The sequence below is a fragment of the Schistocerca serialis genome, chromosome 2, assembly GCF_023864345.2.
Source record: "Schistocerca serialis cubense isolate TAMUIC-IGC-003099 chromosome 2, iqSchSeri2.2, whole genome shotgun sequence".
Taxonomy (NCBI): Eukaryota; Metazoa; Arthropoda; class Insecta; order Orthoptera; family Acrididae; genus Schistocerca; species Schistocerca serialis.
Genome location: NC_064639.1, coordinates 710269356 through 710285358, shown reverse-complemented (window position 1 = coordinate 710285358; position 16003 = coordinate 710269356). Strand labels below are relative to the sequence as shown.

The 16003-nt window shown below is 38.1% G+C and overlaps 1 protein-coding gene across 1 annotated transcript in view; it reads left to right on the top strand.

Annotated features, from left to right (window-relative positions):
• Window positions 1-419: 419 nt before the first annotated feature.
• Window positions 420-16003, top strand: part of LOC126456348 (innexin inx2-like) — a 58123-nt gene continuing 42539 nt past the window's right edge. The window contains exons 1-3 of the mRNA XM_050092101.1: window positions 420-669; window positions 4109-4300; window positions 8695-8834. Of these exons, the coding sequence (XP_049948058.1) occupies window positions 420-669; window positions 4109-4300; window positions 8695-8834 (582 nt within the window). The remainder of the gene's footprint in view (window positions 670-4108; window positions 4301-8694; window positions 8835-16003) is intronic.

Sequence of the window (16003 nt, the reverse complement as noted above, 5' to 3'; positions counted from 1 at the left end):
AAACGGAATTGTGATCACTGAACTTAACTAAAGAATTTAAATGGCAACTAGGCGGTTAGCTGTCAATTGTGTCTTTCGAATATAAGCCCAACAATCTCGATCTGAAGGCATACATGAATGAAGAACAAATGATATCTTGCTTTGTGTATGACTGTGTATCAACCATTTAAATGGTGATGGCTAAAAAGTTTGTATGCTATAAGCCAATAAAATAAAAAATAATGAAACACGATCTCGGAAAGTTTACGAATGGCGCCAGTAAGAACACTTGTCACTTTGGCACCACTGCTGGTTCAGTATTGCCCGTTGCGTTTAGCGCAACAATGAACGTAGGTCAGAGGCGCCGTAACAGTTGATTGTTCCATTTCACAGCTTGGAGAAGTGTTAGTTGTTTGGAGACCACTTTGGATTTCGTCACTATGATAGATTTGGTCCGCAATCTGTCGGCTTTCCTGAAGCTCGAAAATGCTTGCACAGACAATAATGTGTTTCGCTTGCATTACAAGTTAACGTCGTTAATGTTAATAGCATTTTCACTGCTTGTGACATCGAAACAATATTTCGGTGAACCAGTTGACTGTATACCTGGAGCTCCGGACATTAACCGCGAGACTTTAAACACTTTTTGTTGGATCCATGCGACTTTCACGGTGGAGCGCCATTTCAAAGGTGTGCATAGTTTAAGATTTTTGCATTTTTAGTCCTGGTTATCAATATGAGCGCACATTATTATTATTGTTATTATTATTATTATTATTATTATTATTATTATTCTTTATCACTTCGCAAGTTGTGATTACTTAATTTATTGTATTATTGGGTACCCATACCACAGTATCCTTTTTTTCCGGACATTATTCGCTAAGATACTTTTCACGTATTCTGCTTTTCTAGTAAATGCAGTGACTAGCTTTATCGTCCGAAATAACTCGTTTTAAATGTTGCAGTTTTTTCTGATCACCCTGATATGCAACTCACACCCGTTTTCATTGTTTCGTGTTCTTATTTCAAGCATATGGTATGGAGATACTGAATTTCACTATTTTCGGTACAGGGTAACTGCGCGTCGGTAACATGGACGCATCAAATCTAGTCATTGTACTCTAAACGTTTCAAAATATCCGTGTCTGTACATTTCAGCTGTCATAGTGCTATTTATTATGATTACTATTGCATGATAATTATGATTATTGTTGCGAAATTTTGCTATGGGAATTATTTCAATGATGTAGTTCGAAATTAAAGTTTTTTCCCATTTGCATATATGTTTGCTACCTCTGTACCCACAGTCTCAGATGGGAACTGAGCTGCATTTATACGCATTCTTTTCCTGTACTCACAGTCACAGATTGGAACTGAGCAGCATTCATACGTATTCTTTTATGTCTCCTATATGTAACACATAGAAGTAGTTAGTCGTAGTGTATTTACCTCTAGGACTGCCTGTTACTATACTGTAGGTGGTGGAATACTTCTTTGTCTCAGCAATCTGTTGACAGTTGTCTGTGAACCATTCCATTTGTACTTGGCAGATGGATTTGGAATTTCAAAGTCTCGTCATAATGCACACATACTTGGCTGTATTTCTACAATACACAAGAACTGTTGTATGATGTGTGGTACCGTAAGAAATGAGACCAAATGACAGAAACACATACTGCTACTACTGAATAACTGGCATGCTGGTGTACCATGATAGCGACTTTAGCAATGATGAGGTGTACAAGTCATGAAACCAGCTAGTGTCAGGAAATTCGTTCAAAAACAAATAACAGTAAATCTTCCACACACAAAGCAAAAAAAAATTGAAAGGGCCATGCTAATGTTTTATATCTATATATGGCATATATATGTTGTCTAGCATACACAACGTAAATATGTGCTCATTTAGGGTCCGTCTAAAAAAGGACACGCCCGCATTTTCGGCGTTAAATTAGTGTCCACATACATTTTCTCTATTTCTACTGATGTCCACATTTTTTTAGTTTCGGAAATTAAGAACTTCCGATTTTTGCTTTCATCTCATATCTTAAAGAATTTATATTCTCTATGTTTGTTATCGAATTATATCATTATCATGGACTTACATAAGATTTTTGCTAAGTTTGCATGTTCATAAAGTTTATATAATGTGATGGAAAATCAGAACAAAGGTACAGTTAGGGGAAGTCCAGCTAAAATGACATACCATTTTGTTTTTAGGTCACTATTCCCTTATAAACCATGATGTTAAATAAAATTTTTATCAGAACCATGCCATATTCACTTGTAGGTTTCACAGTTTTAGTGCCATGTTTTTAAATTAATGTACCGTAAACCATACGTTTTTGACACACTTGTAAAAAGGCATAATATGTCATTTTAGACTGATGTCAGGACAAAATGGCATAGGGGTAAGAAAAAGTAAGAAATGCAGATAAACATTATATACTTCATATATTTAATAGATTTGTATTTAACAAATAAAAGGCCACTCCTGAAACAATTCTTCAACAGTATCAATTAAGGTTTCTCAGTTAAATCTTACAAAAATTCAAGACTGAAACTAGAATTATGAATGTTAATCCACGAGAAACAAAATTAGTTCCGTTTTTGAAAAAATAATTTTCACCAGTCATATCTATTTGAATACATACATAACCAATAAAGTTTTTTTCATGGCTTACTCCAGCACATTCAGTGTGTGCTCACAAATTACATTGATGACACCTTAACCGGAGTTCTCTTGGTTTTAAAACCAAGTATAGTTACAAGCAGTACAGAGACAATCTTTAGAAGCATCACTGTTATCGCTAAAAAAGATCATTTTTGTACAATATATCTTTCCCAAAACTAAGTTACCTCTTTGCTTTTCTCAGCTATTTGGAATGGAAGTTGACCCACATCCTTCATAGTCATACCAACATGTGTGATTCCAACAGTTTCAGGAGTTGTACCAGTTCACACACCAATACAGTGTCGAAATTTGGCTGGAAACGCCAGCAGCCATCCCATCTCACCTCTGGTAACAGCATCTATATAACCTGCTGCATCTGTGCAGCATCCCAAGACTATCGTGACGTGAAATTTTGCTGGAAACGCCAGCAGCTATCCCATCTCGCTGCTGGTAACAGCATCTGTAGCCTGCTGCATCTGTGCAGCATCCCAAGACTATTGTGATGATTTCCTTACTTTATTGCCTGCCATCTGAAAGGGGAAATTCATGTTATATTTGGCCTACAAAAATTCATTGCATTTGTATATCATTGCACATTTATCAGTTCATGTTTAATGTTTTGTTCAACTTATTTTATTACAGTATGACCTACTGCTATTGTTGTTAAATTTAAACTTATACTTAAAGAGTCTTAAAATTAGATTGCAGTGGTAAAATCAATTTGTGTAAAATTTTGTTTGTGTCAATAAAAGTAACATTTAATCCCATTCAGTAAAGTGAAAAATACATGTGGGACGTGGGTTGTAAAGTAATGTAGGTATGTGTGATGTGTGTAACATTTTGTTTATTTGTTTCGTTTGTAATATAGTTTTTTGACAACAAAAAATTGAACTAATTATGTTTAATTTGGTAGTCGTAAAGGGATAGTCCAGATCTCTGTAGGAACATTAATTTGGTAGTCGTAAAGGGATTAGTCCAGATCTCTGTAGAAAGATTAATTTGGTAGTCTTAATGGGATTAGTCCAGATCTTGATTGGAGCGTAACACCCACTGTTTTGTGGCAGTCATACTTCTTTATTTAAAGCCAAAAAACATCCAAACCTAATACTTATTACCTATGCTATGCTCAGACAAGATATACTGCAATCATATATTGTTATTAAAAAAGATTCTAGCATTGCCATATGTGATATGATGTCAGCAATATTTACGCTATTCTACCATCCTTCCAAGATCTAGATTACAACCATCCTAAAAGCATGTTAATCAATCCCTTTGAGGGTTTCCCCATTTTGGGGGTTTCATAATATGGTAACCTTATGCTCATTAGACTGTTCCTTCTATTAAAGGGATTAACATAATGGGTAATTTCACATTTTGGAAGATTTACACATATTTCCACAATGTGTTACAGAAATAAAATCTCCAAAAATTGTGTTTTTGAACTTTCAGGCTCTGCGGGAGTGGACATTGTGAAACCAGGTGTTGCAACACAGCAAGAGGGTAAGGACAAGCTGACATCTCAGCATTATTACCAGTGGGTGTGTTTTGTTCTGTTTCTTGAAGCTCTGTTCTTTGCCACACCTGGTTACCTCTGGAAAGCATGGGAAGGAGGTTGTATTCATATGCTTGCTGTTGATTTAGGTATGTAAACAATTTTGTACTGAATTATTATTTGTCAAGGTGAATTAAATTTTTGTACATTTTATCCCTTTTTGATGATGCTAAAAAAATTATGTCCAAAAGGTCATAGAGTAGTAATAAAGCTCTAGTAACGCACCATAGTTGCTTCTGAGCAGTGTGTGTGTATTGAGCCAACCATTTAGTAACAGTTTTATGAATTCTGAGCTGCTTTCCACACTTGATTTTCGATTATTGTTTATTATTTTATGTGCACTAATTGCCAAATATAGTCTATTTGATATGAGCTCTGACCTCATCCGCAAGTTGGAAGCTTACGTTATGAAAATCCCTTTAGTTTGTGTGATGTTATGTGAGAGAATCAGATACCACCTTATGTGAGAGAATCAGATGCCACCATATATGATGTGAGTTCATCGCGTAACAAAATAACAAATTAGATCCATACTATACATACATTTTTGAAGTTAAGGTATTCTCTTGATTTTTAAAAAAAATCTTAATTACATCCTGTCAGTCTGAGATACAGTTTTCCTGATGATTCATGATGTGTCATTAGAAAATGTTAAAGCTGTAGCAGAGTTCAAATCAATAAGGAAGTTTAGTGAAAATATTAAACTAGTAGTGGCAAAAGTTATATATGTTTGTAATTATTTCACAAGAATACTTATTTATTTATTGTTTATTTAGCCTGACCAGATTAGGGCCTGAAGGCCTTCTCTCACATTTTACCGTGAAAGCATACCAAGTATATTACAAAATATTCCCAATAATTATAATAATGGCAATAATAATTGACAATAATCATGGTAATGGGCATTTAGAACTATATGGATTGGCTTAGCACATTTGAAGCTGTAAAGAGAGGAAAAGGAGCAGATTGAAGTAACAATGACAGTGGTTGTTAGGAAATGACAGAATGTAAACACAGAATTACTGACAAGGGGCAAAGAAAATTTATGGATGGGGGACTGATTAGAGGGATTGCTATGTGACAGAAAGTGGGTCATTGGCTGCCTTCTGAAGTTTGCAAGGAATTAAATGTTTCTGATAGTTTGAGGCAGATTGTTCCAAAGCTGTGTTCCTGATACTGACAATAATTTAGAGAACATTTCATTGTCAAGTGATGGTACAGAGAGAATTTTACTTTGTTTAGAACAAGATTCCTGTTGTGCTGTTCAGATAATAGTGATGCTGACACCTTCTTATAGACTGCAGTTGTGTGTTCAGTGTAAGTTATGATCCAGAATTATCACCAAGTTCTTTTTGCAGAACAAGAAAATGTTATTTCTGTGTCATTTAGGATTAATGGTGGAAGAGATTTTCTGAACTGTGGGGTGGCTGGTTTTTGTGAGCAACTAAGATGGCTTCTGTTGTAGATGGGTTAAGTTTCATACCTGTGCCCTGTGCTCACACTGGTAGTGGCAGGATATCGGCATTTACATGCTGGATGAATGTGCACAGATTTGTTGGATTTGCACTTAGATATAAGTGGATGTCACTAGTGTGTAGGTGCTATTTGCTATGGGAAACAATATTTGACACATCACCTGAAAGAATATTTGACTTATCACTAACATATAATGAGATGAGTAATGGGTCCAGTATTGATTTTCGTAGGGACCCTGGTACTGCACCCCTCCATTGTGACTTTTCTGTTCCATTTATGACATACCATTGATGAAATGTAAGGTATGACTGGAACCACTGTAAGGCAATTGAAGAGAGAAATATTTTCTTGTGAGTTTAGCTAGTAGTATGTGTAAGTCAGCAGTGTCAACAGCTTTGCTGAAATCCGAAAAGCACATAGTGTAGTCTCCTGTTGTTCATCCATAGCTTGTTTCACTCTTGTCGGTCACATTTTGAAAGAGCAGTCATCATGCTGTGATTGTGCCAGAAACTAGGCTGGTATTAGTTTTAAAGGTTATTTGACGTTAAATAATTAGTGAGCTGTTCATGAACTGTGTATTCTAAAGCCCTGGATAATGCTGGTGGATTGCAAATGGGCATATAGTCAGAAGGTTATTTGGCTGATTCCTTCTTGGGTAGTGGTTTTATGAGTTACTGCTTCCAGGCTGTTGGGAAGATGCTGGAGGTCAGAGAATCGTTAAAAATGTCCATTATTTTGGTACTAGCAGATCAGTGAGAAAACTGACATTTTCTCTCACTGTTAAAACATCGTGAAAAATTTCTGTTTGTACCAGCCGGTGATACCGTAAGGGAATCGATGGTTTCTGTGCGTTGGTCAGGTAAAGATATCAGCATGATGAAACACTCATTTAGATCATCAATAGGAACTAGAGCAGATTTAAGTTGCCCATGGCTAGACCTTGCGGATTTTTCGACAGAACGGCAGGTCTTTGAAAGTCCTTATTTAACTAGTGGGCATTCCTGAGTTTTTCATTCCTCACAGACTGATTAACTTGGTTGTGTAATGCATAGTTGCTTGTAGATGAGGTGATTATCAGGGGTTGTATGCCATTTGTGTTCCGTGTGCTGCATCTCTAACACTTGTAAGGTGTTTGTGATGGTCTGTAAACCATGGTGCAGGTTTTCTCCTCACTCTTACTGTTTCTAGAGAAGTGTGTTCATTGTATAATTTATTGTGTCTTTCATTATTAATGTTAAAGTAATTTTCTGCCATAGTCTGCCATGAAATATTTAGGTGTCAGCTATAAGCTCAAACACATTTATGTGCATCTTCGTTTTATGAGCACATCTTGCTCCACAAACCTTTCAGCATGATTTGTCTTGTGTGAAACAGTGGCGTGTAGATGAAGATAATATGAATGAATTGAAACCAAAATCAGATTATGCTGGAAAATGAATTTGAAAGGAATTTTCATTAAGTGTGTTATTAAGACAATGTAGTTGCTTATTGTGTGGAACTACATGCATATTTGCTAAACAAAGCAGTGGAGACAAAAAGAGGATACCATTTGTTGTGTTTGGCAGTATCTCTGTGCTGCTATTTGATGAAGTGCTGATTTGGCTGATGCACTAAAGTACTCCAAATTTTTTTTAGGAAACGATATTCTGGTAATGGTGTTGACGGAGTATGGAACAATGAAAATCATTATCCTAGATTGTCTTTGATAGGAAGCTCTGTTGTTTTGTTACCTTTGATTGTATGGTCAGTATCATACAGATTCTGAACTGCAGTTAACGATATAAAGAATACAGAAAAAATATCTTTTTACTATGCTCAAAGTAGTTTTCATACACTTGCATGAAAAAAATGAAAAAAAGCTGGATTGCAAACCTCACCTGAGCCATCTGACAGTACACAACAGCGGTCTCTCACAGAGCCTGAGCACCTCTTTATGCTTGCCATAGAAACCTTACATCTAGTGTCACACAGCTCATGCGCTGCAAGTATGTAGGTGCCTTTACCAGTGGGAAGATAATGTAGGTGATTGGAGTTACTGGCATTTAATTATATCTGTATAATTAACCCTTTGACTGCTGTTGGTGTATTTACTGTTCACACGTCACCACTCCGCAAGTGCTGTTGATAAGTTTAAGCATGGCCTTGGGGATTTCCTTCAGTGCTGTTGATAAAAAAAATGTCATGCCTCCTTGTTGACTCCTGAGTTCTAAAGGTGAATATCATCACCATTCAGGAGCTTTGCGTATTGCTGATGACTTTCAGCATACAACAGAATCTCCACCCCGTATCTCAGTAGCTTGTCACAGGTCTGGCTACTAATTTGTGTTTGGATGCTTAGTCTGTTTTGATCTCAGTATGCTGCATTCAACTTCGCTATATGTCTTACTGTTCGTCAGGATTGGCATAACAATGCTTCTCTCATAATCTGTTCTATGAAGAAAATGAAAAGGTGTCATGGCTGCACTGATAAAGAAGTTATGGAGAGACTCTCAAAAAGTAACAGTTTGGATGAATTATTTGATGTCGACATAAGTGATAACTTCTCCACAAATTCTGGAAGTAACAGTCCTAAGCCATCTACTTCAGCAGGTGTAACATTAGAGTTTCATAATGTAATTCATAGTTCTTTCTAATCTGAAAATGACAGCAAGGTTTGGAAAGTGTTTTTAAAAATGGGTCAGACACTGTTGAAAGAAACGCTATCTTTACATTTCTGCAGATTTGTAACAACCATAAATTTGCAGAGAAGTTTCAGAGTGAGCAACTATTTTTTGCACGTACAATAATGTTCATCTGAGTGGGGAAAAACCATTCAGAGACAGAAGGAGAAGAAATATTTAGCACAGGATGAGATAGGCCACTCATGTAACTGCAGTCGAGTTAGAAACACAAATGCAGGCTACTTAGGACAGGTGGCCCACTTTGGTGGTAATGACTTTGTGTTAAGCTCAGCATGTCTGTAGCATCCAAACGGTTAAGATAATAATTATTCATTATTTTATTTCAGGATCTCCAGTACTGGGAAATGAATGGAATCCGGAACGAAAGAACACTATTGTGGAGTACCTTGCTGACACAAAACTGCGCCCTTTTACAGTCTACGTCTTAAGATTTACTTTCTGTGAGATTCTAAACTTCATCAATGTGGTGAGTTCTGTATTTATATCTGCACAACAAAAAATGAAAGGATGTGTGTCCTATGCAGGCAGGTAAATTTCGCCCCTCACCAACTGCTCAAAGACAGACTGGTTGTCAGAAGCATTTCCATTCAAATTACCACTTTTTTTTGTAGAAGTTGTGAATTGTAAATGAATCTAGATAGTCTTCTTCTGTTTCTAAATTATAAGATCCAATTTATCAGTGAAAATGATCAATTTTTTTAAAAATATAATGCAACAGTATAGATAAAAACATCTATTTCCCAAGTGACAGCAAGAGAAAACATATATAAAAGTTAGTAAATGTGCGAGTGTTCAGAGACAGTGGCTCCTTCCTCTGGCAGAAGGATTGAAGGGTAAGGTAGAGGGTTGAAGGAAAACTAATGGTGAGGTTTAGGAAATGATGACCACACCAAACAAGATTTGAAAACCTGAGATCTTAAAGGTGAAAAATAGGGTAATAAGCAAGATGGAGATTACTGACAAAGCATCACGCAAGAGTTAATAAGAGCTTAAAACTAAGTGAACTGTATGTGGTAGAGGAGAAAAATAGACAGGCCAGAAAATAAAAGATATAGAAAGCTAGTCTGCCTGCTTAGCTGAATGGTATGCATTTGCCGGCCATGCGATGGGCCTGGGTTTGATTCCCAGCCAGCTTGGAGATTTTATCCACTTGTGGACTGGGTGTTGTGTTGTCCTCATCGTCATCGACATGCAAGTCACCCAATGTGGTGTCATCTGAAATAAGACTTGCAAACCGGCGGCCAGACTTCGCCAGATGGGGCCTCCCGGTCAACAATACCACACGATCTCCTACCTTCCAAACTTTACAGAAGCTCTCCTGCGAACCTTGCAGAACTAGCACTCCTGAAAGAAAGGATATTGTGGAGGCATGGATTAGCCACAGCCTGGGGGATGCCAGGCAATGGTCCCGAGTTCGAATCTCGGTCGGGCACACAGTTTTAATCTGCCAGGAAGTTTCATATCAGCACACACTCCGCTGCAGAGTGAAAATCTCATTCTGGAAACATTCCCCAGGCTGTGGCTAAGCCATGTCTCCGCAATATCCTTTCTTTCAGGAGTGCTAGTTCTACAAGGTTCGCAGGAGAGCTTCTGTAAAGTTTGGAAGGTAGGAGACGAGATACTGGCAGAAGTAAAGCTGTGGGTACCGGGCATGAGTCGTGCTTCGGTAGCTCAGTTAGTAGAGCACTTGCCCATGAAAGGCAAAGGTCCCGAGTTCGAGTCTCGGTCGGGCACACAGTTTTAATCTGCCAGGAAGTTTCATGTAAGTACTGATGTAAGTACTGTTGTTAATATGTTAAATGTAAACAGAAGTATGTAGTGAGGATGAGGTCAACATCAAGGAAGGTGGCTTGGAATTTGGAATAGAACTTCATGATATTCTTCCAATTAAATTTCACAAGAAGTTGGTGACTTATTCACCACACATGCCATCTAATTTCTTCCCCAGACACCTGTTTTTCAGAACTCTGTAGGTGGTAATTGATGTCACAACATGTCCTAGGTTCTCGCTACCCATCTGGCCTTAATTTACATCATTTTCTTTGGTCACAGCATTTCTTTTCGTTAACCATTTCTTGCTTCACATGCTTTTAGTTTCCGGTATCTTTTACTTTCTAAACTGTTTATGTTTCCCCACCCTTCACTTCTGCCACATACGATATGATTAGCTTTCCGCTCTTATTAATCCCTGGGATGATGTTTTTTCAGCAATCTTTGTCTCGCTTATTACCTCATCTTCTACATTTAAGCTCTTAGGTTTCCAATCTCATCCGGTGAAGTCCCCAACATCCCACTTGATAAGTCTCCACTGATCCAGGATTCTGGGTGACTTTTCCACAACCTCCCCATTTTTTAAATCTTGCCAGTCCGTTTCCTTCATCCTTCTTCCTTACCCCTTCAACCCTTCCACCAGAAGGAGCCACTGGCTCCAAAAGCTTGCACATTTACTTAACCTTTATACAAGCTTTCTCCTACTGCCACTTGGTGAGCAGATTTTTTATCTATCCAGTTAAACTTCATTTTCTAAATTAGAAGAGCTAGATGGCAGTAATTTGAAGAATCTCATTAACATAAATGGCTTGAGTAATAAGTTACCACTAAAAAGTACAGTGTTTTATAGTTTCTGAAACAGTACAATATTATGTAGCATCAGTTAAACTGGTTTCCCTCAGTGTCACTGCTTGGAATTGGAAAGTTGTATTTCGGCATATCTATAATGCACAGGAAGTCAAGAGGACCTAACTCTGCAACAGGGAATGGAGGGGGAAGGGGGAAGCCTCATGTTTGTTTCATGGTAAACAACAAAATAGTTCTGAGATTTCATTACAAATGGTTCTAAATACAATTGATACTTGTCAGAGATATTTTATGTTCTGGCTTTCTTCAAACTGATATCTCTGTTTGGCAGGGCAGGATGTGAGTGGGACAGGTCCAAGAACATTTTTCACTCAGTTGACTTTTCTTTTGGCACACACCCCACCCCTCACACCTTTTCCCGCACACATTTTCACCTGTGTCTCTTTTCGCTACTAATTGTGATATGTGCTGTATACAGCTCTTGTACTTGAATGCCCATGTCACCCATCTCAGCTCAGCACCTCAAGCAGCAACTGAATATTGTGATACATCATGTATAGAAATGTTACAGTTGTGGTACCTGTGGCACACCAAGTGAAGGTTTTGTCGCTTGGACCTTAAGCTGGCCCTGAAATTGTGTACAGCTTCTGAAGACTTTTTTCTGTGGGGGAGGAGCAGGTGGCAGCTACCCTCCCCTGATCCTCTTTGTGTATGCCTTTGGTGGAATGATTCAACAACCAAATTTACTGTACATGTTAACAAATCATACAATTTGATATCAATCATGTAAATTCATCACTGGTGTTAGTATCTGGATCTCAGGCATAAAACTATAAATTTCACAATCCACATGGTTATGGCTGCTAACGTGTCATCAATAATATTCATGTTTTTTTAGCCACATAACAAACAAGAACATTTTATCTATGTGAAAGTTTTTTCTCTGTTCCTTATGTGAGTCTTCAGCACAAAATTACTTATTTCACATTGAAAAGTTGGGAGTCTATAACCACATTATACAATCTGATTTTGTGGCTTTGCAGATAACATTACAGCTCAAATAGGAATTGTAGAAACAAACTGCCTGAACTTCCATGTATCTTGTTGTTTGTTGCAGATTATACTTTGTCTTTCCTTGTATAATTTGTAGTTCTTTTCCTGTCAATTTCTCCTGAATCATTCTCAGTCATTTCTGAAAACTTTTCATAACTTTATTTGTAGCATTTCCTCTATCCCAGCTGTTAGAAATTCACATTAATTTTGTAAAATATATATTTGTACATTCCTCCATAAATGTGGTTATCGTTACCTTCACATTTTATTATGAATTTATTGTGGACTACTTTATTGCTGTCCACGCTGTCATTAAAAACATTCCAGAGTGATTTCATTTTGTTAATTCCTTCTATCTCATTTGATCTCATTTGCTAACTTATTTATTGTTACTATAACTTTTCTGTACACCTTCCTGTAACTTCTTAACATATGGTTTCTAGGTTGCAATTTGGTATGCTGCTGTCTTAAGGCCTCAAAGAGTTTCAAATGGCTTTCTTATGCCCTGTGTAATCTATAACAGGACTTACCAAACTTTATAGCTTGCGGGCTCCTTTTTCAGGTGAAAATGCACAGTAGGCCCCTTGTCAGTCAAGCACACAGTAATATATATATATATACACACACAAAATTCAAGCTTTCACAACAAACTGTTGCCTCATCAGGAAAGAGGGAAGGAGAGGGAAAGACGAAAGGAAGTGGGTTTTAAGGGAGAGGGTAAGGAGTCATTCCAATCCCAGGAGCAGAAAGACTTACCTTAGGGGGGAAAAAGGACGGCTATACACTCGCACACACACGCATATCCATCCACACATATACAGACACAAGCAGACATATTTTAAATATGCTTGTGTCTGTGTATGTGTGGATGGATATGTGTGTGTGTGCGAGTGTATACCTGTCCTTTTTTCCCCCTAAGGTAAGTCTTTCCGCTCCCGGGATTGGAATGACTCCTTACCCTCTCCCTTAAAACCCATATCCTTTTGTCTTTCCTTCTCCTTCCCTCTTTCCTGACGACGCAACCATTGGTTGCGAAAGCTAGAATTTTGTGTGTATGTTTGTGTTTGTTTGTGTGTCTATCGACCTGCCAGCGCTTTTGTTTGGTAAGTTCCATCATCTTTCTTTTTAGATATATATATATATATATATATATATATATATATATATATATATATATATATATATATATATAAAACACAGATGATGTGACTTACCGAACGAAAGTGCTGGCAGGTCGATAGACACACAAACATACACATGAAATTCAAGCTTTCACAATAAACTGTTGCCTCATCAGGAAAGAGGGAAGGACAGGGAAAGACGAAAGGATGTGGGTTTTAAGGGAGAGGGTAAGGAGTCATTCCAATCCTGGGAGTGGAAAGACTTACCTTAGCTAAGGTAAGGTGTGTCTATCGACCTGCCAGCACTTTCGTTCGGTAAGTCACATCATCTGTGTTTTTAGATATATTTTTCCCACGTGGAATGTTTCCCTCTATTATATTCATATCATATAAACAAAGATGTGTGACTTACCAAACAAAAGCGCTGGCACGTCAGTAGACACACAAACAATCACAAACATACACACAAAATTCAAGCTTTCGCAACAAACTGTTGCCTCATCAGGAAAGAGGGAAGGAGAGGGAAAGACGAAAGGATGTGGGTTTTAAGGGAGAGGATAAGGAGTCATTCCAATCCCGGGAGCGGAAAGACTTACCTTAGGGGGAAAAAAGGACGGGTATACACTCACACACACACACACACACACATATCCATCCACACATATACAGACACAAGCAGACACCCTCTCCCTTAAAACCCACATCCTTTCGTCTTTCCCTCTCCTTCCCTCTTTCCTGATGAGGCAACAGTTTGTTGCGAAAGCTTGAATTTTGTGTGTTTGTTTGTGTGTCTATCGACGTGCCAGCACTTTCATCTTTGTTTATATATAGACACACACACAAACAAAGATGATGTGATTTACCAAGCGAAAGTGCTGGCAGGTCGATAGACAGAAAAACATACACACAAAATTCAAGCTTTCGCAACAAACTGTTGCCTCATCAGGAAACAGGGAAGGAGAGGGAAAGACGAAAGGATGTGGGTTTTAAGGGAGAGGGTGTCTGCTTGTGTCTGTATATGTGTGGATGGATATGTGTGTGTGTGTGTGTGTGTGTGCGCGAGTGTATACCCGTCCTTTTTCCCCCCCTAAGGTAAGTCTTTCCGCTCCCGGGATTGGAATGACTCCTTACCCTCTCCCTTAAAACCCACATCCTTTCGTCTTTCCCTCTCCTTCCCTCTTTCCTGATGAGGCAACACTTTGTTGCGAAAGCTTGAATTTTGTGTGTATGTTTGTGTTCGTTTGAGTGTCTGTCGACCTGCCAGCACTATTTGGTAAGTCACATCATCTTTGGTTTAAGATGATGTGACCCACCAAACGAAAGCGCTGGCACGTCGATAGACACACAAACAAACACAAACATACACACAAAATTCCAGCCCCTGCAACCAACGGCTGCCCCGCCGGGAAAGAGGGAAGGAGAGGGAAAGACGAAAGGACTCGTGCTTTCGTTTGGTAAGTCACATCGTCTTTGGTTTTTTTTAATATATATATATATATATATATATATATATATATATATATATATATATATAAAAGCGCTGGCAGGTCGATAGACACACAAACAAACACAAACATACACACAAAATTCAAGCTTTCGCAACAAACTGTTGCCTCATCAGGAAAGAGGGAAGGAGAGGGGAAGACGAAAGGAAGTGGGTTTTAAGGGAAAGGGTAAGGAGTCATTCCAATCCCGGGAGCGGAAAGACTTACCTTAGGGGGAAAAAAGGACAGGTATACACTCGTACACACGCACATATCCATCCACACATACAGACACAAGCAGACATATTTAAAGACATAATTTTTCCCACGTGGAATGTTTCCTTCCATTATATATATATATATATATATATATATATATATATATATATATATATATATATATATATATATACAAAATTCTGCTTTCGCAACCAATGGTTGCTTCATCAGGAAAGAGGGAAGGAGAGGGAAAGACGAAAGGATGTGGGTTTTAAGGGAGAGGGTAAGGAGTCATTCCAATCCCGGGAGCGGAAAGACTTACCTTAGGGGGAAAAAAGGACAGGTATACACTCGCACACACACACATATCCATCCGCACATACACAGACACAAGCAGGCATTTGTAAAGGCAAAATATATTTTTCCCGCGTGGAATGTTTCCCTCTATATATCTTCTTCTGTGCAGTTGCACAAACAGTGCCCGAACTATTACGGGAATAGGCAGTAAAGTCGCGAGTAATTAGTATAATGGGCAGGGGCACTATGAATATAGTGCGGGACACTAAGTTGGGAATGTGGGTCTCACGGGAGGCATTCCTGAGATAAGTCCCTGCAGTCGCATTATCCTCTGTGTCCTTGGTGGCTCAGATAGATAGTGCATCTGCCATGTAAGCAGGAGATCCCGGGTTCGAGTCCCGGTTGGGGCATACATTTTTAGCTGTCCCCCCTGTAAGAAGCTAAGGGTATTTATTTAATTGTAATTTCACACAGTAATTGTTGAAATGCAGTGTGAAGCCCATGGGAATGAAAAACTTCTGAATGCAAGTGCCATTACTCCACTAATGCCATGAATAACCAAGAGTCTTTGGTTTACTGATAATGGAAACAACTTCAAACTAATGATGTTCCCATTTGTCTGAATTTTCACTATATTGAGATACTTTCTGTTAGGTTTACTCCATTTGTTCAATAAAGTAGGAAGGCCATATTCTAATTGAGTGGAGGGGAATATATTGCAAAGAAAAACAAATTTCATTGGATATCATTTTAATTTTTGGAACAAAAATGTCAGTACCAACAGAATTCAATTAAATATTAAGTAATTAACAGAAAAAACATACAAAATACCTACAAAATTTATAGTCCAGGAATGTTCACTGCTCGTTGATGAAGCAAAATGG